Source organism: Eretmochelys imbricata, chromosome 15, assembly GCF_965152235.1.
Source record: "Eretmochelys imbricata isolate rEreImb1 chromosome 15, rEreImb1.hap1, whole genome shotgun sequence".
NCBI lineage: Eukaryota > Metazoa > Chordata > Testudines > Cheloniidae > Eretmochelys > Eretmochelys imbricata.
The window spans coordinates 10,887,427-10,912,552 of NC_135586.1; the positions used below are offsets into that span (position 1 = coordinate 10,887,427).

Consider the following 25,126-nt stretch of genomic DNA (forward strand, 5'->3'; position numbering starts at 1 on the left):
GTCTTGCTGTTGGCGACTCGTCGCCATTACAGGGGAACAGCTACGGTACGCGGTAGCTGTAGGAGCGGCGCCAAGGAGCCCGCGCTGCCTGGGCGGCGCCGACCCCCCCCCACCGCAGCCAGTGCCGGGCCCCGCGGGGCTCCCCGTCCTGTTGCCACCCCCCGGAGCCCCGCAGGCCCGGCCCGGCCTCCTCCCGGCTCTCTCCCTGTTTAAGCGGAGCAGCGAGAAGATGTCGCCATGAAGGAGGCCGAGTCAGCGCTGCGCCGCCCCTGTCGGTCCCCTTCGCGGGCCATGAGCCTGGGCCCCCGTCGCCTCCCCCAGTGCCCGTCCTGCCCCCCAGCTCAGAGCCGCTGCTCTCCACTCCCCAGCGCCGTCGGGGCGCCCGTTGATGCTGCAGAGCTCGCCCAGCGCGGCCCCCGCCTCAGCTTCCGACATGGACAAGAGCAGCCCCTGCGGCTCTGGGATCCCCGGCTCCTCGGCCGGCAGCAAAGGGCAGCAGACCCGCTCCGCCTCGGCCGGGCCGGCCGCGGGGGAATCTAAGCCCAAAGGCGGTAAGAGACAGGCCCGGGGTAAGGGGCGCTGGGGTAGGAGCGTAGCCTCCAGCCAAGGTGCTGGCAGGTGTGTTGCACTAACAGGGACGGGGCAGGGGTGGGATGGGCCGCCAGGCTGTGTAACAGTCGGAGGGCTCCATGCTTCTGGGAAATGTCCACATCCGTCCCCAGGAGGTGGGCATGGGGCAGTGGTACTAAGGGTCCAACGGGTTGGTCCGCAGCCCAGGTGGTATTGATCCACTGTTGTTAGTCCCTGACAGGATACAGGGATTCTGTGAAATGAGTTGGTGAACTTGCAAGTTTCCAGCCCTTAACATACTGGGCGTGTCTGGTAGTTTTGGAGAGGCCAAGAATTGTATGCCTGGCATGCATTGCCACCGTATTATCACTTAATGGAGCTTGGAAACTTGACCATCTCTCCCTTGTAGGTGTTCTTTAGGTCAGCGCTGAGACACACTTGAGGGAGAGGGGAAGATGTGTAAAGAAACTTTCTTGCTCACGTCCATTTGTGCAGTACATGAATGGTCAGTCACTTTGCCCATGCTGTCACTTGAGCTGCTTGTAAGCACTAAGATCACTACTGATGTTGTTAAACAAACAAACATGCTATCGGTTTCTGGCCTTCCTATATCCTGGCCAGCTTAAGCTTTCAGCAGCAATATTACCTCCTGAGTAAGGTTCCTTTCTAGTGTTAATAGAAGTGTGGTGTATGCCAAGATGATGTGACCTGAAGTAGTACTCTGTCTTTTGAATGGTGGCTTCCTGCCTAGGATGTCTAAGCAACTTACAAATTACAGCTTGACCCGCCTTGAGGCAGGGCCAATATCTTAACTACAGATGGAAAGGCTGGGACTTACACAAAGTTAAATATTAGAAAGCTTTGTTCCTAGCTCTTCCAAAATCCAGGAATAATAAATCCTCATCCCTTGGTCTAATTACAAGATAAGTGGTGTTAAACTTGCTTGGTGGAGAGGGCTGAATTTCACTCTATATTCAATAGGACGGGTTATAAATCTAGATTTACACACATCACTCAGTCCACACCAGACTACTTACTTTTGGTAGGAGGCTTATACTAGGATCAAAATTAGAAGTGGCAATTGAACATCTGGTTATCACTATTATTGATTCAGTACCACTTAGTGGAAGAACATGCTTATCATTAGGACCATTATTTCTAGCCTTTTGTTTTTCCTCCATTATTCTTTTTTCCCTCCCTCATCCCTGTTTGTGTTCTGTCTTTCCCTCAGGTTCCCTTAACTGCAGCAATGCCTAGTTCTCTCTTCCAAGGGGAACATTTCCACTCCTTTTCCCATTTTACTGCTCACCTTTTTAGCAAGTGAAGTAACCTTGTAACTGAGCTTTAGAGTTAACTGTCTTTGAGATAGGAGGTGGAACATCCATACTTCTAGAGCTGTTGTTTCAGGCTGCCTGCAGACTTTGGGAAGACCACCCATATTAGTTTTACACTTGGATCACATTTTGAAGGCTTGCTTTGCAACTGTGAGTACTAAAAACTCTTAACATGAATATTTTCTGCATAATTTGTCATGCAGGCCATAAAGGTACATCAGAGAGGCTGGATCCATCTTGCAGGCTGTATGTTTGACACCCTTGCACTCTAGTATTAAAGGGATCTTGTATGAACCTATAGTAGTTAAATATAACATTTCAGTTTAGATTATTATTGCACATAGCTCCTCTCTCTGATGGTTTATAACCATCTTGTGTATCACTTGTACAGTTGCACTACATTATTTTAAGCTAAGAGTCTGATTGTCAGAAGTGCTGAGCAGTAGCCGTTCCATCCTGAGGCAGTTGGAGTTCTTGGAGCTTGACACTTTTGACAGTTTGATCCTAACTGTTTCTAAGTATTGAAATTTGCAATAATACTTGATATTGCTGGACCCTTTGACACAACTATTCACAATACAGTCTAATTGGAATGGTGCTGGGATGGCTTGTACTCCATTTCCTTCCTCTTGAGTGTTTTGATGTCTCAATTGTATTATAAAAAAGTGTTGGCATAATGACAATGTATACCTTGGCGAGTCTATCAGTGAAATGAAATAAGTTTCAAAGATTTCAGAGTAACAGCCGTGTTAGTCTGTATTCGCAAAAAGAAAAGGAGTACTTGTGGCACCTTAGAGACTAACCAATTTATTTGAGCATGAGCTTTCGTGAGTTACAGCTCACTTCATCGGATGCATACCGTGGAAACTGCAGCAGACTTTATATATACACAGAGAATATGAAACAGTACCTCCTCCCACCCCACTGTCCTGCTGGTAATAGCTTATCTAAAGTGATCATCAGGTTAGGCCATTTCCAGCACAAATCCAGGTTTTCTCACCCTCCACCCCCCCACACAAATTCACTCTCCTGCTGGTGATAGCCCATCCAAAGTGACAACTCTTTACACAATGTGCATGATAATCAAGTTAGGCCATTTCCTGCACAAATCCAGGTTCTCTCACTCCCTCACCCCCCTCCAAAAACCCATCCCCACACACACGAACTCATTCTCCTGCTGGTAATAGCTCATCCAAACTGACCACTCTCCAAGTTTAAATCCAAGTTAAACCAGAACATCTGGGGGGGAGGGGGGGGTAGGAAAAAACAAGAGGAAATAGGCTACCTTGCATAATGACTTAGCCACTCCCAGTCTCTATTTAAGCCTAAATTAATAGTATCCAATTTGCAAATGAATTCCAATTCAGCAGTTTCTCGCTGGAGTCTGGATTTGAAGTTTTTTTGTTTTAAGATAGCGACCTTCATGTCTGTGATTGTGTGACCAGAGAGATTGAAGTGTTCAGAACACTTCAGAACACTTCAATCTCTCTGGTCACACAATCACAGACATGAAGGTCGCTATCTTAAAACAAAAAAACTTCAAATCCAGACTCCAGCGAGAAACTGCTGAATTGGAATTCATTTGCAAATTGGATACTATTAATTTAGGCTTAAATAGAGACTGGGAGTGGCTAAGTCATTATGCAAGGTAGCCTATTTCCTCTTGTTTTTTCCTACCCCCCCTCCCCCCCAGATGTTCTGGTTTAACTTGGATTTAAACTTGGAGAGTGGTCAGTTTGGATGAGCTATTACCAGCAGGAGAATGAGTTCGTGTGTGTGGGGATGGGTTTTTGGAGGGGGGTGAGGGAGTGAGAGAACCTGGATTTGTGCAGGAAATGGCCTAACTTGATTATCATGCACATTGTGTAAAGAGTTGTCACTTTGGATGGGCTATCACCAGCAGGAGAGTGAATTTGTGTGGGGGGGTGGAGGGTGAGAAAACCTGGATTTGTGCTGGAAATGGCCTAACCTGATGATCACTTTAGATAAGCTATTACCAGCAGGACAGTGGGGTGGGAGGAGGTACTGTTTCATATTCTCTGTGTATATATAAAGTCTGCTGCAGTTTCCACGGTATGCATCCGATGAAGTGAGCTGTAACTCACGAAAGCTCATGCTCAAATAAATTGGTTAGTCTCTAAGGTGCCACAAGTACTCCTTTTCTTTTTGCAAGTTTCAAAGAGTAGCTATAGACAGTTGAAATAATGAAATATGTGGCTCTAATTCTTAAGGTGTTAACTTCTCCCTAAGACTTCACTGCATGTGTCAAATTGAAGGGCATACATGACATACTTTATCTTTAAGCAACTGGAGTGTGTGCCAGATTACTTGAATGTGGAACACCAATATCTTTTTAGGATGCACCATAACTGATATTAATTTTAACTTAAAACCTGTTTTTAAAGATGTTTTGTCATTGTGAGTCAAATACGTGGGTTCTTTAATAAAAACAAAAAACAACAAAAAAAAAACTGAAAAACTAAGTTCTACAAAGATCCCCTTCATGACTCAATAGCTGGGTTTGAAGCTGGGCCCTTTAGACTCCCCACACAGATCTCTACCACTTGAGATAAAGGAATAAATGTTATCCTCAGTGGGCCAGCTACTAGAAGGGAGGAAGAGGAGGATACTGAACAGTTCTGGGATTCTAGCCATGGAAGGGGAACAGGGTGGTTTATTACACAGAATAGCCAAGTACAGTACATACATTTCGGTACATTTATTCTGAAAGGCACTGTGGCTGAATGGATTAAATGTGGGTCTGTCATTGAAGAACTAGATTCCATTCTAGTTCTGCCAAAAATGCTCTTGTAAAAACCCTTTCTATTTGTAAAATGGGGCACAGTGGTGATGCTTGCCTGCTTCCTATGGTAGGGATATGGTGCTTTGCTCAATGTCAATCCAGAGAAATATAAACAGCCATGGGTGGGAACTCATGGTTTTCTGATACCCTTTACCCTAGAGAAAGGTGCAGTGGTCAGGGAAGCTGAAGTGAAAGTTCCTCCCATCCCCCAGCAGAACATCCACCAACTTGGCAGTGCTGCAGAAGAGGGAGACTAATGTAACTGAAATGCAGATAATATGTTAAATCTTGACTCTGGAGAGGACTGAGTGAAGAATTACAAGTCAGAGGCCTAGCTTTTACAAGAAGCAGTAAGGAGGCAACAGAGCCTCAAAGATTCCTACTTCATATCAAAGTATGAAATATAGGCCCTATACTAATACAAAGAGAATATACCAAGGGCTGTTTTTATGTTTCACACTTAGCTTTCTAAGCTGTTTCCTAAATAACTGCATAGTGGAAAAATTGGGGGTTTTTAATACTTTTTTTGAGGTATAAAGATCGCCTGAAAAGATTCTTCCTTAAAATTAACTTTCTTTTTTATTTTTGTAATTCAGGTGTAGACTGGAATACTCAGATTGGAGAGCTAATGTCAATTATATAGCAAAAAGCTATAAACTGAGCTGTTTTAATTGGATTGTTTTAAAAATTGTGTTAATGCCTGACTTAAGACTTAACATTTTGAATGAATAAATACTAACTTCTGAATATATATCCACTCAGGTACTATTCTAGTGCCTCGAAGGTATTGATACAATAGAGTAATGATCAACTTGCTCGATTTTGTATATAGTTATAAGTCAGCAAATAGCTCTGAGGTTCCCCCTGAAAAAGAAGGGATGCCGAGTAGGTGCATTTGAAAATGAAGTGATTTAGAAGCTTAGATCCCATTGACTTTCAGTGGAAATTAAGCTCTTAAGTCATCTAGGCACTTCTGAATGTCACTTGCTGTGAACAGTTGAGAAACTGGAATAGACTGGTGAAATAGAGTACTTTATCACAGCTTCTGACTTGTGGATAAGGCACCTTGCTCTCCTTTCAGGGTGTGCCTTGAAACAGTTTATAGAACTACAATGTTCTAAATGTGAATTCAAACTTTAAAAATTTAAACACAATGCTCCCATGTCTGAGGGGCCCCCTCCTCTCACAATTAAAGATAAGAAATATGTGTTCTACCTAGGGTTCATATATTTGAAATGAGATAACTATTAGAAATGAGCCCTGCTTCATTAAAATGAGTTGTTTCTGGATTAACACTTCTAGAGATGATTAGTGCTTTCAAAAGTATTCATCATTAGATTGGAACAAGCTGCAGGGCCGCCGAAGTGAGAATGTTTGTTTGTTTTGGCAACCAGTAGCGAAAGTCTATTTGGAAATGATAGTTTTTTAAAAGCATGTACATACAAAGTCCATTAAAATTATTTTTTGGGAAGTGGAGGTAGGGACAGGAACGGAAAGCTTTTCCTAGGCCAAGGAATAAAATTCTGAATTAATTTTGGGCTAAATACAGAAGACCGCTGGATAAGTATCTTTGGTAGGAGAGGTCACCGGAGGCAGTTCATAGTAACCTGAAATCCATAACTGAGGCATATCAGGGAAGAAAGATGACAGTGGATAGTAGAAGCTTTTTTCTGACATGCTGCCTGCCAAAACAATCAAAAGGAAGAAAAGCCCTTTTCCTGTAGTTGTAGGGAAATAGGCAATCCTATCTAAGATGAGCTTTTGCAGCAAGACTAGACATTCATATGGTTTCTCTGGCTTTACATCTGACTCTTCTCTCATTTAAATCTTGTTTTACTACAACCCTGGTGGTTCTTAAAATTCTTGAGAATTTTCATGCAGACCATCCTGAAGAGGGGAACTGCCTTCAACCAGTAAAGTTGTGAAGAAAAGGTGTCTGGAGTCTATACCACTCTGGATTCTTGATCAAAAGGCACAGACTAGGGATTCCTTGACCATAAAGTGTGATGTAGTAAAGTCGTCATAATGATGAAAGGGAAACTCCTAAAAGCCATGGAGTCAGGTTGAAGGGATGTAATATGATAGGAATGCTCTGGTAAGAGCTGACTGACAATTTAATGTTCATAATGGCTGTAATTTTGTGTTAGCTATACTAAGGTGGGAAATTTCCTTGCTGTCAATTGCAGGGGAAGATGACTGCTACACCTGACAAGAAGTAATCTGACCCAATTTAAAGAGACTGAGGCTATAAAGTTACCTTGACCCCTTATTTGCAGATACATTTTTCTGTCCCCTTCTGCTCATGGATTGAAAAAGTTCAAAGTTGCTGTGGCCTGTCTAGAATATGCACTGTGACTATAGATGTAAGAAGGCTGTTCAATGATGAACTTCAGCTCAATTGGCATTCCATATAGACATTCTTAAAGTTAATTTATGAAAATAGCTAATCCTAATCCAATAGCCATTCCTTGTTTTTGGAATGAATTTTAATTATACCAGAGACAATATCCGACTCTCAGTGGTGTAAATTACAGCTTCTTCTCTACAGTCAGAAAAGTCTGTCCAAATCACCATAGTCCAGGCCTGGTTACACCCTGAATATTTAGCTGCAACTGGTGTGCTTCTCCAGATAACATTCTGCACCTAAGGTGTCAGGCTGACTTGCAGTCTCTCCCATGTGCACTGTAACTGCTGCACAACTCAAAGACACATGCTGTGATACAATAGCAGGAACTGTTTGAGTTCTCAATTCTGAATTTGGCTCTGCCATTAGGCCAAGTACCTCACTAGTTTTGTCAGTAAATAGTGGCAGAGTGGTTGCATAATGCCTCTTGAAAACTTCCCTGTCACTTCTTAACTAATGATTAATAAATTACTGCCCTTGTATTTCTCTATGTAATCTGAAAGGTGTTTGGCTTTCGTCTTAATCTTGCAGTAGAAGATCTTCAAAATTATCACTCTTTGGAAATCACAGGCACATCTGACAAGTAAAATTCTGAATTGCGTGGGCTTTAAGAATTGTGTGGAGTCACTGGAAGCTGAACTGTGAAAACTGGTGCAGTAGGCCTCTTAAACTAGTGTTCTCCCACAATTCTAAAGTGTGGTGGCCACATCTTTCCATCCCTGTGCATTTCCTTTCTACTAAGAGGTGAAAGATTTAATTGGTCTTAAGATACATTTGCTTTTTTTAATGTTTGTATTTTAAAAGCATCTGGATGCTTAGTCATGTAGAGGTATGCACAGCCCTTACTGCTCCCTAAACACACTTGTGGGGGGGGGGGGTCAGGAGGGAGAAATTAAACTTTTGCAGTGAAAAGTGTGGAGAATAGACATGAATGAGATCATTTGGTTGCTATAAATGTGCAGCTGGGTTGCTACTGATGCCTGTAGCTCAGGAGTAATAGTGGAAGATAGTTACCAAGGTTAGTGGAACAGTAATTAATATGATCTTAAAATAGGGAAGGAGGGAAGCTGTTAGCTGCAAAAGACTTGTGCAGAATCCTGGGTAATGAAAAGGGGGCAGAAGCCTGCTACTTCCCAATATGTGGGTCTAGATGCAACTGATATTCTAGTGCTGCTGTTGTGAGGCATTAGATTTGATACGTCACAATGGACCTGATGCAATGTTAATTAACATTTCTGGGAGGGAATGGTGTATTGGCATATCTGTGGGCTGATGACATTGAAAATTAAGCTCTAATTTTATTCTCCTGTTTCAGGAAACAAATGTATTAACCTGGTAATGCCACTAGATACACAGGGAAATGGATTACCATGTTTGGACTCAACCTGACTTTACGTTTAAGAACTTATTGGAACTTTAGGGGGAAGTGCTTTCTAATCTTACTGAAAGATCCTCTGCAGTAGTCTAGGAAGCATTAGCAACTCTTGTACGCATTTAGAATACCCAACTAATGTCTGATTGCTCTTCCATTCTTGTGAGCCTTCGAATTAAAGCCACCACTTTGTGCTTGCTGCTAGTGCTTTCTGTGTTAAAATACCAGCAGTGTGCTCAGCACTCTCACCAGGCAAACAATCCCTGCATCCAGGATTTGGGGATTTACTCATTAAAACACAGATTAGATAACTGCACTGGGAGACCAAAGGTGGTAGTGGTGTGTTGAGGCAGACTGACATTTTGTGGGCATTGTGGAAGAAGTGTGGTTTTTAAGAAGAGAGCCTGATGCATTGTACTACCTTAAGCATAGGGCCTAGGATGAAAGAAGGCACAAAGAAGAAAAAAAGTAAACAGAATAGTGATTAAAAAGAGAAGCCCACATAATAGAGAAATGTGGGAGATCTAGAAACAGACAAATGCAGGCAGGATGGTACCTTTACACATTCTAGACCTGAAAACTCATGTAATCAACTAAGGGCATGTCTACAATACAAAATTGTCAACTGAAGTTATGTCAGCATACAGCTGCTGCAGTAATTAAATCGCTTTGTGTGTCCACACTATGCTTCTTGTGTTGGCAGTGCAAGTCCTCACCAGGAACCCTTGTACTAACTGTACTGTCAGTGCAGGGCATTGTTAGACGGCTTCTGAAAGTCAGTAACAGTTGATGTAAGCATCAGTGTCTAAGCTGATGCTGCGTCGATCTAATTACATTGACTCTATGCCTCTCATGAAGGTGGAGTTAAGTCAGAATAGCGGAGCAGTCACATTGGCAGGAGCAAAATTTTACTGTAGACACTTACATGTTTAGGTCGATGTAAGCTGCCTTGCATTGACCTAACTCTGTAGCATAGACCAAGCCTATGTGTTCCCAGAATAAAAAACTAACTGATGGCTATTGAGTGTTTTGGAAAAACACCAGAAGCTAGAAAATTCAATCTTGATTATTTGGTGTCAAATTGTTCTAATTAAACATACCCTGCTAGTGGCTGTTCCTGGTTCTAGCCTGAAACTAGTTCTGTAAATGAATCAAGTGTAGTGTAATACTGTCCTCAGTTCAGCTAAACATCTGCCTTATGTCTCCAGTCCTTTGCTTGGTATAAGCTCTAAGTAGTGGTGGATTTTGGTGTATGTTTCAGTAAATGCTGATTATGGAGCTGATTCTGCATAGAAACTATCCATGGTATGAAGAACCTGGACAATAGAAGCTAACTTAGATGCATCTTATTTCAAGGCAGCAAGACATCTGTCTTTGGATGCATAGGTTCCTGGATACTAATGTGCCTGAAAAGTACTTTGCTGTGGGTTTGGTGGTGTAGTTAGAGAAGTCTTGGAGCTCTCGATAAGAGTCAGTATTGTCTTGCTGTAGACAGGTATAAAAATGATCCAAGCCAAATGCAGTCCTGTCTTAAAGGCATAAATTACTTGACTGCCACTAGAAAAGCAGTGGAAGTACCTTGCTGAGCTCGAGGCTGATGATTTTTTTTTTTTCCCCCCCAGATGGTAAGAATGCAAGTGGATCCAAACAACGTTACAATCGTAAAAGAGAAACTTCATATTCAAAAAATGAGAACTTTTCCAGCCAGTCCCGTCGCTCCAATTCACAGAAAAGCAAAGCTTTTAACAAGATGCCCCCTCAGAGAGGGGGCACTGGGGGCAGTGGCAAACTTTTTAGCTCTTGTAATGGTGGAAGACGAGATGAGGTGAGAATTGTAATGCTATGTCTGCAAGGCGTCTTTTTGTGGGACGAGAGGATCACTCTGACCTGCTAGTTAGGTCTCCTATGTACCCTTCCTGGGCTAGGAAGGGCAAGAACCCTGAGGTGGTAACATCGCTGAGATGCCAGATTGAGTGAGATCAGAACAACTTTGCAACATCTGAGAAGAGGATGCTCTTTGGTCTGAGATTTCTTCAATAACAAGACCAGTGAAACTAACGGAAGTACAGTCTGAGGAATGGGTGTATAGACAGGCCACATGCATATTGTGAAACACAGGTTCTTCATGAAAATGATCTTAGTAATACAGCTTTCAGTTCCTAAATCTGTGACACATTTATGTCCAACCACTTGTGTATTCTGAATCCCACATTATGGAATATTTAGTGAAGTAATCTGACTAGTCCTGATGTGATCTAGTGAGGAATAAAGGCAGACCAGGAATCCTTTCATGCTGATGTATACTATCAGTGGTCTGCCTCCCCCCACTTGGCATATAACCATGTTACACCCATTTTTTTAAACTAGCAATTTAGTTTACAAGTATCACGTATTCACTTACTATATTTTCTGAGTCCTAATTCTGTCCATTTCAACTATATGGAAACTAATCTAAAATCATGAGATCCCTGGAATGATCCTAAAGCTTGCAATACTGGCTCTTTTAAAGGGATATTGTCATTTTAAAAATAGCTTTTGTTACCCATGTCTCTAATCCTAAACTAGTTTTAAAAATTAAAAAAGCTTTCACTTTTCACTACAAAGGTTGCTTTACACTTCCATTTATACAACAGAAAAAGATTACCCAATCTTAACTTTCAAGTTCGTTTGCATTTCTAATGCCGCAGTATTTGATCTTCAGACCTGGAGTGGGAGAAGGTGAGTAGGTAGGGGTAGTGCATTTCCCTGTATACCATTGAAGGGAATGGATCTGTGCTTGTGTTGATAAGTTGCAGTGTACCAGCTTCCAGTAAATTCTAACCAGAACTGTATCTTTTTTTGTTTTGTTTCTTAGGTAGCAGAGGTTCAACGGGCAGAGTTCAGCCCTGCCCAGTTCTCTGGTCCAAAGAAGATTAGTCTGAACCACTTATTGAACTTCACCTTTGAACCCCGGGGCCAAGCAGGTCACTTTGATGGGAATGCCCACGGCAACTGGGGGAAAAGGAACAAATGGGGACACAAACCCTTCAACAAAGAGCTCTTCCTACAGGCCAAGTGAGTGGAAGATCAGCAGGGCTCCTAGACATTCATATGAATGAGCTCTAAGGGAATATGTATTCACTCTGTAGGTGATTGAGTCAGGGAATTCAGTATTTAATTATACTGAATGTTTGTAGTGAGTGGTGTGGTGTTTGTTGTTTTGTTTTGTTTTTTGTATTGGTTACTGAAGTTCTGCTCCACTGGTTCTTCCTCCACAGTATTGGTGCAAGGGTTACCTTGTGTGTACGCAGAAGGGTGAAATATGTTCTTTTCCTGATTATAAAAGGAGATATTGGTATCTGAGAGAAAACAAAGGAAATGCAGTTAAAGGGACTGAGTGTGAAGGATGGAAAGGGTAACACCCTTCTGCCCAAATACTCAAGTACCACCTGTAAAATTTAATATACCCTGTTGGGTCCAGGAAGGCCTGTGGTCTCTTTCCCACTTAAGTAGTTCACATTTCCTTTCTAACTCAAGTAATGTGGTGTAAACAAAAAACCTCAATCCATTTTAGTACAATGAGATGTTAAAAGGTGCTTCTTTTGGGATCAAAGCAAGTCTCAATTTTTAAGTCCTCATGTGCAGAGGTCTTTGTTTTTAAACAGATATATTGTAATAGTTACTCATCTTTATCTTTAAAGATGACTTGAATAATTTTAACTTATGCTTAGAAATATGTACTGAATGCATCAATCAAGGTAGTTAGTTTAGCAGATGAACTCTTTTTTTTTAAGCTAATATACTAATGGCTTTCTCTCTAATATGGGGCAAGTTGAACATTTTCTGTATCTGATCACCACTTTTAAGACCATGAAAAGTACTGCTAAAATTGTGGTCATTTACGTTTTTGTATACTACGGTAAAATGTGAATATACTTTATTGCTATAGAGACTTCCTATAGCACTTGTCTGAATAGTATGTGATTTCCTGCCTTGTTTTCTACCTAGTTCAGTAGTTTCCTTTATGGAAACCTGTTTCCACTGCATAAGTTCCCTTTTGTTTAGTCTGTACTCAGACAAGAACTCAGGCAGGATAGCCAAAGTGCAGGGAGAAGAACCGTGTCCAAAGATGTGCTGGCTCTGAACTTAGCCCTGTTAGGTTCACTGATGGTAACTGCTGGCCATGGTCCGCCTAGATGCCAAGTCTTTTCATGTACCCAGCATATGGCTGTGCTAGGCATTCTTGGGTACTGTCTTTAAGGACAGGACTGACTTGGTCTCTTGAGGATCTTAATCCAAAGGCCGCTTCTGCTGTTACCTGGACACAGCTGAAATAGGTGACTGATCAACTATGATGCCTTTGTGTCTTCCGTCCAGCTGCCAGTTTGTGGTGTCTGAGGAGCAGGACTACACAGTGAACTTTGCTGACCCAGATACCTTGGTCAACTGGGACTTTGTGGAGCAAGTGGTCAGTAGTGATGGGATGGGTGTTTAAAACTTATTTCTCTCCTTCTACCTATCTAATATTTTTTTTAAAAAGTGCCTACCTGTTGCTCTAGTTGCTTTTGACATAATGTGTCTTTAGTTGCCATCAAGTTTCTTTCCTCCTAGTATTGCATGAATGACAGAGGAGAATCTGATAGGGAATTACTTTTGAAAGACTCCGTACATGATAGGAGCTTAAGACTGCCAAACACTCTTCTGAGGAAGAAGATCTCTTCCTCCTTGCTTTATAGATGGAAGTTTTATAGGGATATTAAGTGTGTTTCTGATGCACTTTTTTCCCCATAGTATTATGGAGAAGTGTTGTCAGCCTTCTGACAAGGTCACAGGGATGGAGTTTAAGGAAGTGTGCTGTGTAGAATGCTTTTACAGACTCTTATTCTGTGCATGGGCAAACGTCTTTTGCCTCACAACAAAAATCTGTAGCTACTTTGAAGCACCCCAGGATTCCAACCAGATCTAGAAAATAGCATCTGTCTGTGTGTCTCTCTCTCTCAATACTTAATCTATGATGCAGAGCATGCATTTGAAATGGAGTGTGTTTGCTGTTACCCTGAGCTTGATGCTTCTTTGGGAACTCATGCATGTGCACACTTCCCCCAGTAGTCTTAAACAGATTACTTATACGTTATTTAAGAAGCATCTGTCTAATCTTCTAATATGTATGTTTAAAGAAATCAATGGGTTCTAAATTTCTAATCAGGGAGATGCAGAGAAGTTTCGTTGTGTAATTATGTTGTGAAGTCAAGGTGACACCAAGAAGTCCACTGCTGTCTGCAAGATTAGTTGCTTTCAGATGACTAATCTAGTAATCCTGGAGATGGGGGTCAGTGAACACATGAAAAGGGAAACTAATCTGACTAGGACACCAAGCCTCCTTGTACATTTGAAGAGTCTGACAACAATACCCTGTAGATGGCTCTACAGACTACCCTATGTGCATTTTAAAAACATTGTTCCTGCTAAACCATATGATCAATTTCTTGGTGACTGAAGGAATATTCTCTCCCTGCTTTCTTGGAAAGGTTTCGGTCTGTCTTGGCCAAATATTTCCACCCTCTAGAGAATGTGACAACTTTGCAACAAATTCCCAAACAGATATCTCAATTTATAATCTCTAGCTTTAATAATTTCTTTATATTATGCTTCTCTTATGGCCATCCAGCGAATTTGTAGCCATGAAGTGCCCTCCTGCCCAATATGCCTGTATCCACCTACTGCAGCCAAGATCACCCGTTGTGGGCATATCTTCTGCTGGGCATGCATTCTGCACTATCTCTCCCTGAGTGAGAAAACCTGGAGCAAATGTCCCATCTGTTATGGGTCTATTCACAAGAAGGATCTCAAGAGGTAAGACTTGCAGGGAATTCAAATCCCTTCATCTTTCTGTACAGTTAATTCTTGTTACTTAGTCTGTTCCTGTATTGCAGTGTTGTTGCTATGGAAACACGCCAGTATGCAATTGGTGACACCATTACAATGCAGCTAATGAGAAGGGAGAAAAGTGTTTTGGTAGCATTGCCCAAATCCAAGTGGATGACTGTAGAGCAGCCCATTCACCTTGGAGGTGAGTACTTGTGAATACTCTCCTGGAACGTTGGCTGCATGTATGACTAAAACTTGGATGTGGAAGCTGGTTGCTATCAGGAAACCTCACTTCTCTCACTCTACGTGGATTTATATATGGCAGATTACAAAACTTTGTTTTTAAATACTGATCAAGTTAACTACCACCTCTTCAATGACAGACCTGCAGTCTCCTACCCCATAACTCCCTTCCATACGCTTGCATCATACATTGTATTCTTTTCTAGTTTCTGTGCTGCAAGGCCCTGCCATCCCAGAATAATTTACACAACAAGCCAACATTCAGTATTTCATAACTGTTAATGCATCACTGCAGAGCTCACTTCCTTTTGTTGGTCTCTCTTTGTTCCCCATATGTGGGTTCCCCCCTCTTTCTCCTCCCCCCCCCCCCACCATGGCTCAGCCGCAGAGTGAATTATTTTAGATTTGACTTATTCTGTAATTTATGCTAGATTATTTCAGAGATGCTGTGTGTAGCAGCAGCATATGCATGATTCTACCAGTGGAATCTCCTAATGGGGAATATGGGAAAACTTTCAGGTTCTTGGGAACCTATTACCTATCTGGGGCTTGATCATGAGCTTCATAGAGTTATTTATACAGTGTCATATGTTTAAAGCACTAATGGATAAGATAATGTCAACATTCTTCATTTTATCACTGGTTTCAGAGTAACAGCCGTGTTAGTCTGTATTCGCAAAATGAAAAGGAGTACTTGTGGCACCTTAGAGACTAACCAATTTATTTGAGCATAAGCTTTCGTGAGCTACAGCTCACTTCATCGGATGCATCCGATGAAGTGAGCTATAGCTCACGAAAGCTTATGCTCAAATAAATTGGTTAGTCTCTAAGGTGCCACAAGTACTCCTTTTCATTTTATCACTGCTGCTTTATGGGTTATTTTCACCTGTGGTCTTTCAACCAATCCTATGAGGGAGGACATAGTTTAAACTTAGCTCTAAAGGTCAGTCTCCCAATATAGGATCCCGGAGCATAGAACTAATTTCAGAGGTTTGCCTTGGATATTTAAAAGTTAAGATTGAGTATACATCAGTAACTTTGGTTAAGAAACAAAACATACAGCACTACAGGGATATTGTAAGACTTGGCGTCCATATAACTGCAAATCCAGAAAATTTCAGCATTAAGCTTGCACTTAAAAGAAATCCAAATATGGTAAGAGATGCAAAATGCACAGACAAGATTCTCTCAACCTCCTCCCCTCTCAATTTTTGTCCTGTAGTGACACTATGAAATTGGGTTGAGGGTTGGATTTGGAGGAATGAAGATATCTAATGTCCTTTTAAAAATTTGTTTCTAATCTGGGATTTCAAATGCTGAAATTTGCTTTTATTAATTTGCGGGCAGAGAGCAAAAAATATTTTTGTCACTGTTTAAACTTTGGGTTTAATACCAAATTGAGATCAAGTTCCCCACCCTCAGAGTGAGAGCCAGCATCCTCTGAGGCCCTCCATCAAAATGAGGAAAGACCAGACTTGCCATTCCTGATGCTGTTAGGGGGGTTAAGGCAGGAAATACCTTCCAGGCACTAATTTCATAGAGACCAAAGCCCATCCCTTTTTAAAAAAAGAAAAAAAGAAGGCCTTTATGGGTTCTCTAAATGTGCAGAATCCCACCCTACAAATGTTTGATGTGACCAAGTCACTAAAACAAATATCTAGTGCAGAAATTCTTGCTGAATGTTTATGGAGATGTAACTTAATAGCTTGCTATTGGGATTTACAATAAACTGATCTCCTATCTTAGTAACTTCTTGCCAACAACATTGCTTATGCACAGATTTAGTCTTCCTAGTAGACTTCCCCACACAGAGAGTAGATGAGATTTTAATAGGAATGGCCAAGTTGAATTTGGACCTTGCTGCACATTGGATATCTTACTGATATTCTTTCCAGATGAGCAGCACAGCCAATTCTCTAAGCTGTTGCTGGCATCCAGGAAGCAGGTGTTGCAGTGGGTGATCTTGGAAGAGAAAACAGCATTGCTACGACAGTACGAGGAGGAAAAGCACACCCCTGAGGCTTGCTTTATTGAGGCAGCTATCCAGGAACTGAAGGTGAGGATCCCCAGTTGTGGTGGAAGTTAATGGTATTTGATGCTTACTGTGTTTTTAATGGAGGCCAAGTATCCACAGCAGGTTTGGTTTGGGGTTGGGGGGGCCAGATAAGTCTCTCAATATAGAGATTATTTTTGGAAATGTGTGATTCAGTATCTGCAGTAGTAACAAAAGAAAATAGTTAAAATCTCAAATATTCTTCCATTTGGGGCACAGAATACTGGCAAGGTAGCTTGCTTTTGGTGACACCTGCTGATCAAAAGCAGCAATATAAACACTGAAAGGGAATAAGAACTACATGCGCCCCTATCACTGACAGAACTCTGCCACCTGGAATGCCATCAGCCTCTGAATAGTGTCTTAACTGCAGAGGTAGTTGTGGAAGCTTGCTGTTGGTGAAGCCAGGCTCTCCTTGTGTTAGGAATAGCTAATTCTTGGGATAACTATTCTTTTGTCTATAAAACCTCTTTAACCAAACCTGTAGGTTATTGCTTGTTTCAAAGCCAGTATGTGGCAGATGGCCTGCAGAGGTCATTTCTAAGTAAGCTGGTGTCTCCCTCTATTACAGAAGTGGCCACTGGGTGAGGGAGAATCTTGATCTGTGACAGTGTGAGACACGAGGGGAGGGAATACTGACGTTTATAGAGTCAGTCTCCTGGAATAAATAAGAAACTGAAATGTGTTCTCTTTGGGGTGGCCTGTAGTATCGAGAGAAGGCTCTAGCTTCATTGGACCAGAGTAGCGACATCGATGTCACAGGAGCCACAGTAGCTGTAGAAGAATTGGCCCTGATGGCGCCCTCTATGGCCAGGGTGCCTGCAGCTTCCCAGGAGAAAAAGGTGGGTTTTTTGTCTCCCTTTCTTCCCCAGGACAAGCACAGTTAGGATCTAACTCCACCTCCTCACTATAGTGGAAGGTGAGCAGGCACTGAGGATATCTACCCTTCTCAGAGCATTTGTGTACCAGAGATTATAGTTCTTCTGAATGGGATGATGTGAGTTGGATACTGACTCTACACTGTGTGTTTGTGAGTTGTGTTTTTGTTTTTTGATTTTTTTTTCTGTAGCAGTGTGTTCTGGAATATATTTCTGCATTTGATGAAGAGATGGTGGAAGCCCACTCTGATTCTGGAAGCTCCTTTCCTCTTCCCCTGGAAGCAGAAGAGGAGGAGGTACTTGAGGTGGACACTGAGGAGGTACCAGCTGTGAATGCTACAAAAGAAACTAGTCCATCAGAAAGTAACTACCAGGAATCTAAAGTTACAGCCAACAATGAACGTTTGCGCAACAACTCTCCTTTTTACTATTTCTATCAAGGTTAGTGGAATGGGGTCTGTTTGTGGAGGGAGAGGTAAATGCTCACCAAAAAGTGCCCCAGGGGAAACATTTGTAGCTTCAGTGGATTCATGAGCTTGTTAATTAACCCCTATGAAACAGAACTTCAGAGAAGAAAGTCTAACATTTCTTGCCATTAATGTTTGACGCTCCAGGGGAGAAGGGGGTATGGCTTTGACAAATCAGTAGTTCCAGGGGAGTTAAGGATGAGGTGGGAAGTACAGAAGTGACAAGTGAATTTCTTCCCTTGTAGCGGAGGATGGACAGTGTATGTACCTTCACCCTGTGAATGTTCGCTGTCTTGTTCGTGAGTATGGCAGCCTGGAGAACAGTCCAGAGAAGCTCACTGCAGCTGTGGTGGAGATAACTGGCTACTCTATGACTGAGGTAATTGCTGTAGCTTTTTCTTGTGTTACCAATCATGGCCTTTTTCTTAAGGAGGGCAGTTGAGAGCTGATGGTGGGTAAGATACTACTAGGAAATGCTAACTTACAGTGGTTGTCAAGCATTTTCCAATACTCGCTGAAGCACTTTTTTCCAGGCTGGGGGTAGGGTTGGGATCTGCTTAAGGCATCTTTGGAAGCAGCAATGCCTATAATAAATTCTCATGAAGTGACTGGCTTTGTTGGTGTTCCTTCTGTTTCCTCTTCCTGAGAATAGATTAATGGGGAGTACTTGGCATAACTGTTTCCAAGACAGGTTCCTAGAATTTCAGGTGTTTGGGGGTGACATTACTCTCGCCCACTAAAAAGCCGGTGATACACATGGTTGCGAAGGGAGAGACTTGGAGGCCTATGGGTTCTAATGCAACGAGATACCTGATCTTTTCTCCTTTCAGGATATGCGACAGCGCCATCGTTACCTATGTCACTTGCCTCTCACCTGCGAGTTCAGCATCTGTGAACTGGCTCTGAAGCCACCTGTCATATCAAAGGAGACCCTAGAGACATTTTCTGGTTAGTGCTTTCGTTCCTTTTCCCAGGAGGGATGATGCCCTGTAACCATAAAGAGTTTGGAAGAAGGGATGTCTGTTTCTGTGGCTGGGAGGACAAATGGATAACAGGAATGTAAAAGGCTGGCTTGCTCCTCAGTCACACTAGTTCATGATGATCCTAGCTAGAATTAAGGATTGCCTTGTTCAGGTTAAGGAACTCCTCTGATTTGTCTGCAACAGGTGAGTGTTTTATTTGTGTAGATTAGACAAATGTTTGAGAGAAGAATATGGACAAGGGTGGGAAGGATCAATCTACAGTAGAACATAGACACTGCACTAACTTGCTTATGCATAAATTAATGATCAACTAGTGATAGTGTCTCCAAAACTGAAAAGTTTTTTACCAAGTATTAGCTTTTACCTGGCCTCCTATGATTTGTGTGACACTTAGATGACATTGAAAAGAGGAAACGCCTGCGGCAGAAGAAAGCTCGTGATGAGCGGCGTCGGGAACGCAGAATTGAGATGGAGGAGAATAAGAAGCAGGGCAAGTGTAAGTCTCACTTAACCACAACTGGTGGGTTTCTGCTTCTCTTCAAATGCTGGGAAGGTTTGAGGATTAGGGGTTAATACATTGGGGATAAGGTTGGGGGCCTGCCATGATCACAAGTGAATACGTATTAAACTTGCCATAAATTGGGCTTGCTGTAGAACTCTAGCACCCTTTCCTTAGACGGTGAGATCATGAGTTGCGCTACCTGGATCAAAGAAGCATTTAACAGAAACTGCACAACTAACATACTACTTTACCATGCCCAACACACTGAAGCTGGAGAACACGGTGGGGGGGCTGCCACGGAAAGGATATACTGCATTCATGTAACTCCCAGGATTCTGTCTCTAAATCCAAATTAATCCCTTCAACTGGAAAGGTGAAGGAGGAACAAACATCTTCTATTTGGGTTTTTTCTCAAGGAGACAGTAGCAGTATTGCTACTTTCCCTTCAAGGAAGAGACCACTCCCAGAAACAACTTGACACTTGCACACCAGTGACCCATTACCCCGTATTAAGCCATGTTCTGATTAAAAACTTTTTTCTGGCTTTCTCTAGATCCCGAGGTCCACATTGCTTTAGAGAACCTGCAGCAGTTTCCTGCCTTCAGCGCCTGTTCAGGAGAACTCATCAGCAGTGATGACCAGAGCTCCTCTTTGTCCCTTCTTGGCAGAAGCTCTGTGCCTCTCACAGGTGAGCAGCTGGAAGAATGCACAGATGGATTGATGCAGTCCCTCCCCCAGGCTTTCTGACTCTGAACACCAAGCTAGACTTTCACTGCTGACCACAGAACCCTTTTGTATTGGTGGTGAAATCCAAAAGTTCAGCACCCAGAAATAGAGGACTAAAGTATATCTCCATAAGTGTTGCCTACCTTCCACTATGTCTTGTCTGTATCCTGGATCTGAGCATTGCACTGCAGCCACCACTTACAAGAAGCCTCATGTTGTAGGAAAAGGAATAGCTACTTCCAAGAAATGGACCCCCACTCCCAAGGGGAGCTGGGAAGGTTTGTAAGTAACTCTCTACAATTTCTGCCTTGGGTGAACCACCATTTATTTTTCTTGTGTATTGTAACCTGACACATGCTACCCTTAGCACTGAATATAGGATATGTTTTCCTGGGTTAGTCCTGAGAAGGATCAAGTTCAATGACTCCACCACCTTAGGTGTCTCTCACCTTGGGTCTCCTTTCCAGCATTCTGAGATGGTTCTTGGTCACTTGCTCTCTAGTAAGTGTCCCTGTATTAAAAACATGTTGAGACAATCTGTATAAGAGGCTAAATAGCAGAGGGGGGGAAACTGAAACATCGACAAGATGCTTTGAGATGAAAGCTGGAAATTTTGGGCTATAATGCATTGTTTGACTTGGCTGGCACCAGCTTCTTTCTCCTCCGTTACACAAATGTGGGATTTTGCTAATGTAATTAGCTTTCCTGTTTGACTGAATCTTGTCTCTGCAGAGTCTGTCTCAACTCCATTGTCAACTGCTGCCAGCCTGGCTAGCCCATCACTCTGTATTGGGAGCCTGGAAGAAGAGTCTCCCTTACCCTCCTTTGCCCAGGTAAATCCTCTTCCCTTAAAGTTGCATATGCAACAGAACACCCAGCTGACTATCCTCGCTGTTTCCTCACTGGTCTGAATTTTAAGACCTCCAAGCACAGTCCTAGTGGATGCTAAAATGGGATGGTCCCTCCACTCTTCAGTTGATCAGTGCTAATGTTTGGCAAAAGACCCATACTAGGCAAAGTCCTGTTTTCTGGCTTGAAAGTTGTATTGTACAAACTTCCCGGGGGCGTGGGCAGGGATGCTGACAGATAGGCCTTGGTCTACTTTCTTATGCACACTTTTTTCCCCCTCCCTTGGTAGATGTTGAGAGTTGGAAAAGCAAAGCCAGAAATGTGGCCCAAAGCTGCCTCAAACACAAGAGGTAAGGAAACCCTACCTCCAGTGATTATCTTGCATAATTACAGGTGTAATGGCTACTGAATAAAAGCACTCTTGTACAAGCTCAGCAACACAACTCTTCCATCATCTGTGGCCTTTCTAGAAATCTCCTTTCTTCCAGATCAGAATACCCTGGCACCTCCTGTTCCAGTGGATAGTGATGGAGAGAGTGACAACTCTGACCGTATGCCTGTGCCCAGCTTCCAGAATTCCTTTAGCCAAGCTATTGAGGCAGCCTTCCTGAAGTTGGATAAGCCGTCCACATCTGACCCCGTCTCTGGTAAGAACAAAGCAGTTTAACATGCCCAGCTCCCTGACACTGGAAGTCCTCCCTCCCAGTGTACAGGGGCCATAAAAGCCCTATCACTGGCTGGCTGGGCAAATTTCCCCCAGTGCTGGCACTGCATAAGGCTTATGGGCAGTGATGAGATGCCAAAATCTTAACTGGTTCCCTATAAAAAGTTCTGGTTTAAGGGATGTGCCACAGAATGTATTTTTTGTACCAGTAGGGTTACCATTCCTCCATATTTTCCCAGGAGGAATTTTAAAAATTCCTCCCAGACAGCGATTTTAAGTACCAAAAAGTATGACCTGTCTGGGAAAATACAGATGTACGTTAACCCTACCTAAAGTTTTTTTTTTTTTTTTTAAAAAAGATGGGCCTGAACTAGAAATGAGCTCCATTTCACATGTGTGGGTCCCCACCACTCCCTGGGGGTGTGCTAGGGTGACCAGATGTCCTGATTTTGGGGTTGTTCGTTTTTCTTATATAGGCTTCTATTACTCCCCACCCCATCCTGATTTTTCACACTTGCTGTCTGGTCACCCTAGGGTGTGCACATGTGTGGGTCCCAGCTGCTCCTTGTCCCCCTCATTGAAGCAGGTGTTAGGGTTACTGCCCTGGGAACTGCAGGGCGCCAGCTACAGACAAGGGCGTGGGGCAGCGCTGGCTGGAGGCAGGGCAGGGGGTGCGTGCAGGGCTGGTGGCAGCGCTGGCTGGAGGCAGGGCAGGGGGTGCGTGCGGGGCTGGCGGCGGGGCTGGCTGGAGGCAGGGCAGGGGGTGCGTGCAGCAGGGGCTGGCTGTGGCTGGGGGGTGTGGTGGTGGCTGGAGACGGGCTGGCTGCGGGCAGGGTGGTGGGTACTCACAGGGAGAGCGGTTCGGAGCAGCCCAAGCAGTAGGACGCAGCCCAGGCCCAGCAGAGCAGCCGGGGACCCACCAGGCAGCAGTGGGAGCCCCAGGGTCAGGGGAGCAGCAGCAGCAGCACCAGGGCTTGTGCCCAGGGCCATGTGGCAGCCCACATGGCTCCTGCAGCGCAGCCCCCCAGTGGCCAGAGGAGGAATTGCATCACTTGGCCAGAGCCCATCAAAGCCTCTGCCCCCTGCAGGGAAGCGGGTTAACAACCGGTTGTAAAACTGCTTCAAAATTTAACCACCAGTTCATGTGAACCAGCTCCAGCTCACCACTGCTTATGGGGTCCTGCCCAAGTCCTGATGTAGCAGTGGTGGTATGTTGGGGATGGAACTGTAACGTACAATACTAGAACCATTCTAAACAGTTCCAGGTTGTGGAGCTGCTCAGAGGCAGCCTTAAGAGGGAGCTGCTCTAAGTTACAGTAGGAGTTGCACCAGCCTGCAACAAGCCCAGAATCGTATCGGCACAGAGATGGCTTATAACCACCTTTGCCACCTCTCTCCCTGGACTGCACCTGAGTAGGACGTCCGAAGCACAGCACACAAACGTATCCTGGGTATTCATCATGTGCCAGCTTCTGCTGGCTTCTCCCTATGTGCAAGGATTGGCTTTCTGTGGTAAGGTGGGCCTAGCTCACCCCAAAGTTTTTTGTGCCTCTGGCACTCCAGTGATGAATTCTGCAGCCATATAGAAGTTTCAAACTAATTCATATCTAGACTCTTAAATGAATCGGGCATCAATTGATACACTAGTCCTTGTTCTTCTGCTCACTTTCATGCTGCCATGAAAGTTGCAGTGTATTGCAGGCTCAATATTTATGATCCATAACTTGGTAGAACTGTTTCTGTCAGTGGGAAGCAGATGCATTTTTTTATTTCTAACCTTTATGAATGGGATTGAAATGACCTCCTTTTTGGAGGTGAGCTACTCACTTGCTACTCAATATTTGCCTGCATCCAGCTGTGTGATGGATAAGCATGCTAGTTCAGAGCTACTAAAATGACAGCAATAAGAACAGTTCATACTGCTTGACTATTTCATATTCTAGAGACTCAGAAAACAACCCATCAGATTTCATGTTTCACCTTTGGACAGCTTCCTCTAGCCACCATAAGGGCTGGTAATGTAGTTTTAAAACCAGTCCTAAAATGCTGTAGCATTGTGTGGCAAAAATTCCACAGCAATAGCCAACAAGGTCCTAGGTACCTACATTGAAACTAACCCTCCTCCCCAACCTATCAACCATGAAATGGGAAGATCACTGTAGCTGGGAAGAAATATGGCTTCGTCTAAGCCAAAAAAATATAAATCTTTCTTTTTCTTTTACAGAGGAAAAGGGAGGCAAGAAAAGAAAGAAACAGAAGCAGAAGCTGCTATTTAGCACCTCAGTTGTCCACACAAAGTGATGCTGCTGTCCAAGAAAGTTCTGTCTCCTGGTTTTCATTTGCTTTTTGTTTTGCTGCTATAGTTTAAGTATTTAAGCTTGAACAGACTAAATCCATGTTTCTAGGCCTTGGGTGCAGGGGGAGAGAGGAGAGGACCATAGATATCCACTTTTTATTCTAGCACTTTCAATTGGTTTATACAAAATCGAAGTATTAAGAGAAACTGAACCTGGCAACGTTTAGCCAAGGTTTCCAGTCTGTGCCAAGTCAGCTCTTTTGGCCCATCAGCAGTTTGAATGTGTTTTACTGCTGTCTGTGGCACTGCCAGTTTGTTGCAATATGGTGTCACTCAAAAGGCAGAAAACCTCTACTCTCCCTATTGGTGTGTGTATAGAGAGGAAACCGTACACAAGATCTGGCAGTAAGTGTAGTTTGCTGTAAAGCAGAATCCTTTTTCTTAGCAAGTGCAGTTTGCCTTCCACTGGAAATGGGCAATATTGAAGAGGTTCCTGTTTCTAGATCACAGTAGGAAGGAGGGTTCTTAGTCTCTAAAATGACAGGAATAGCAGTTACTAACTCCTTCTGGTGCCTAAGGATTAGATCTAGGGTGGGAATAAAGTAGATCCTTGTTACCAAGTTCAAGTTACAATACATACTGGACTCTCTGCGTTTCAGAATGAATGTCAGGGAATGACTTAGTGTTGCATGTTAGTGTGTTAACATGGATGTGATAAGACAGGTTGCAAAGAAATTCTTTGTCTCCATGATCTTGAGCAAACATTCCACCCTAGAGTCTCTTGATAACTAGGCTGGGTGGGGTTTTTTTTGAGATCAGCTGCATTTGAATCAGAGGAATGTGATATCTAAAATCTGCAGAATTATTAACCCTACAGCAGGCAGCCAGGCTATTTGTCCTGGGTGGGGGCAGGGGCCTTATTGTGCTTTGTGCAGGGATGTAAGTTGGATTGTACTAGGCTCATCTTACTATAAACCTTTTTCTCCCTTCCTCTCTCTTCCCACACTTTTTTTTTTCCCCTTGGAGCAATCTCATTCTGCACTGCCTGTGGTTTAATTTGAAGCTAATGCATTAAATGGTGTGGATTTTCATTAAATAAAAGGAACAGTAGGTGTAATGTACCAGCAAAGACAAA

At 43.2% G+C, this 25,126-nt stretch overlaps 1 protein-coding gene across 2 annotated transcripts; it reads left to right on the plus strand.

Moving 5' to 3' along the window:
• On the plus strand, window positions 1-25,126 carry RNF10 (ring finger protein 10). 2 transcript variants are annotated; one of them, XM_077834659.1, is made up of 17 exons: window positions 1-551; window positions 10,106-10,308; window positions 11,338-11,537; window positions 12,840-12,930; window positions 14,131-14,315; window positions 14,396-14,532; window positions 16,469-16,629; window positions 17,334-17,468; window positions 17,696-17,945; window positions 18,217-18,350; window positions 18,802-18,919; window positions 19,349-19,450; window positions 20,010-20,144; window positions 20,915-21,015; window positions 21,321-21,381; window positions 21,520-21,678; window positions 23,920-25,126. In XM_077834659.1, exons 1-17 carry the CDS (start codon window positions 389-391, stop codon window positions 23,994-23,996), a joined length of 2,412 nt encoding a protein of 803 aa, XP_077690785.1. In that variant the 5' UTR covers window positions 1-388; the 3' UTR covers window positions 23,997-25,126. The 2 variants fall into 2 exon arrangements, with proteins under 2 accessions (XP_077690785.1, XP_077690786.1); XM_077834660.1 differs by having other exon boundaries at window positions 17,699-17,945.

Excerpts from the sequence above, each read along its gene's own strand:
- RNF10 (XM_077834659.1), top strand. The coding sequence starts at position 389 with ATGCTGCAGAGCTCGCCCAGCGCGGCCCCCGCCTCAGCTTCCGACATG. Across the intron at positions 18,920-19,348 it reads GACCCTAGAGACATTTTCTG|ATGACATTGAAAAGAGGAAA; the intron begins GTTAGTGCTTTC and ends TGTGACACTTAG. Across the intron at positions 19,451-20,009 it reads GAATAAGAAGCAGGGCAAGT|ATCCCGAGGTCCACATTGCT; the intron begins GTAAGTCTCACT and ends GGCTTTCTCTAG.